The 1,162-nt window shown below is 60.1% G+C and overlaps 1 protein-coding gene across 1 annotated transcript in view; it reads left to right on the forward strand.

Annotated features, from left to right (window-relative positions):
• LOC106631880 (opsin-5-like) overlaps window positions 1-1,162 on the forward strand; it is a 4,983-nt gene that overhangs the window by 1,580 nt on the left and 2,241 nt on the right. Inside the window, exon 3 of the mRNA XM_014308072.1 lies at window positions 499-626. Coding sequence (XP_014163547.1) covers window positions 499-626 — 128 coding nt within the window. The remainder of the gene's footprint in view (window positions 1-498; window positions 627-1,162) is intronic.

Here is a 1,162-nt window from a genome sequence, read left to right on the forward strand (position 1 = left end):
CGGGAGCATCTCTGCGCTGGCCGGTGGCCCGGTTTGCAGACTGTCTGGGAGCCAGGAGATCCCTGGCAGTGCAGAGGGACGTGGGGTGGCACAGGGGCACACGTGAGCTCCCGGCCAGCCGTCCCACAGTGTGTGCTTTGCTGCTCCCTGTCCCTCCAGGTCCTCACACAGACCCGCTGCCAAAGGGCTCTGGTGGTGGCTGTCCAAGCTGGCACTGCAGGGGTGGGAGCTGCTGTGGGTCAGGGCAGCTCCTGCACCCCCAGCTCCCCCCGTGTGCATCTTTGGGGTGCTCAGGGAACAAATTGGGGCGAGGTCATGCCCATATGTACTGGTCAGGTGCTGGTACCTGTGCAGCCCGTTGGAAGCTCCCCACGTGTGCCCAGCTCTGCTGCAGGAATGGGAGCAGCCGCTGGGAAACTCCCACACGGAGAAGCCTCCAGCACAGCCGGGGTCAGGGCTGTCGGGGAGGCACGGGCTCACTGCAGGCTCTCCTTGCAGGTGGCTTTTTGACCAGGCTGTGTGCACACTCTACGCCTTCTGCGGGGTCCTGTTCGGGCTGAGCAGCCTGGCCAGCCTGACAGTGCTCAGCACGGTCTGCTGCCTCAAGGTCTGCTACCCGGCATATGGTAGGTGCTAGGATGTGCTATCTGATCCTCACTCACACCCCTGTCCCTTAACAGGGCCCTTTTCCTTTTGATGAGCCAGATCCACCTCTTCAGGGAAGGCTTTGCCCCAGGGCAAACTATTCCCAGTCAATATTTAGTCACAGAATCACAGAAACAAGTTTAGGCTGGAAAATATCTATAAGATCATTGAGTCCAGCTGTTACCACAGCACTTCCAAGTCCAGCACTAAACCATGTCTCCAAGTGTCACATCTGTGTGGCTGTATCATGGCAGATTGCAGGTTTTAGGGTGTCCATATGCAGACTTGAGCTTAGGCTAGAACAGACTGTAGCTGGGAAGCCACAAACTCTGGCAGAGCAGCAAGAGCTGCTTTCCCTGGTGGGAGAGCCGTAGGCTCCTGAAGGAGCGCTGGCATGGCAGGGTCTGGGTGGCCTGGAGGGGCCATGGCAGGGTCTGGGTGTCTGGAGGAGCCATGGCACGGTGTGGGGGGTCTGGAGGAGCCATGGCAGGGGCTGGGGGGCCTTGAGAAGCGCTGG

The sequence above is a fragment of the Geospiza fortis genome, unplaced genomic scaffold (genome assembly GCF_000277835.1).
Source record: "Geospiza fortis unplaced genomic scaffold, GeoFor_1.0 scaffold361, whole genome shotgun sequence".
Taxonomy (NCBI): domain Eukaryota; kingdom Metazoa; phylum Chordata; class Aves; order Passeriformes; family Thraupidae; genus Geospiza; species Geospiza fortis.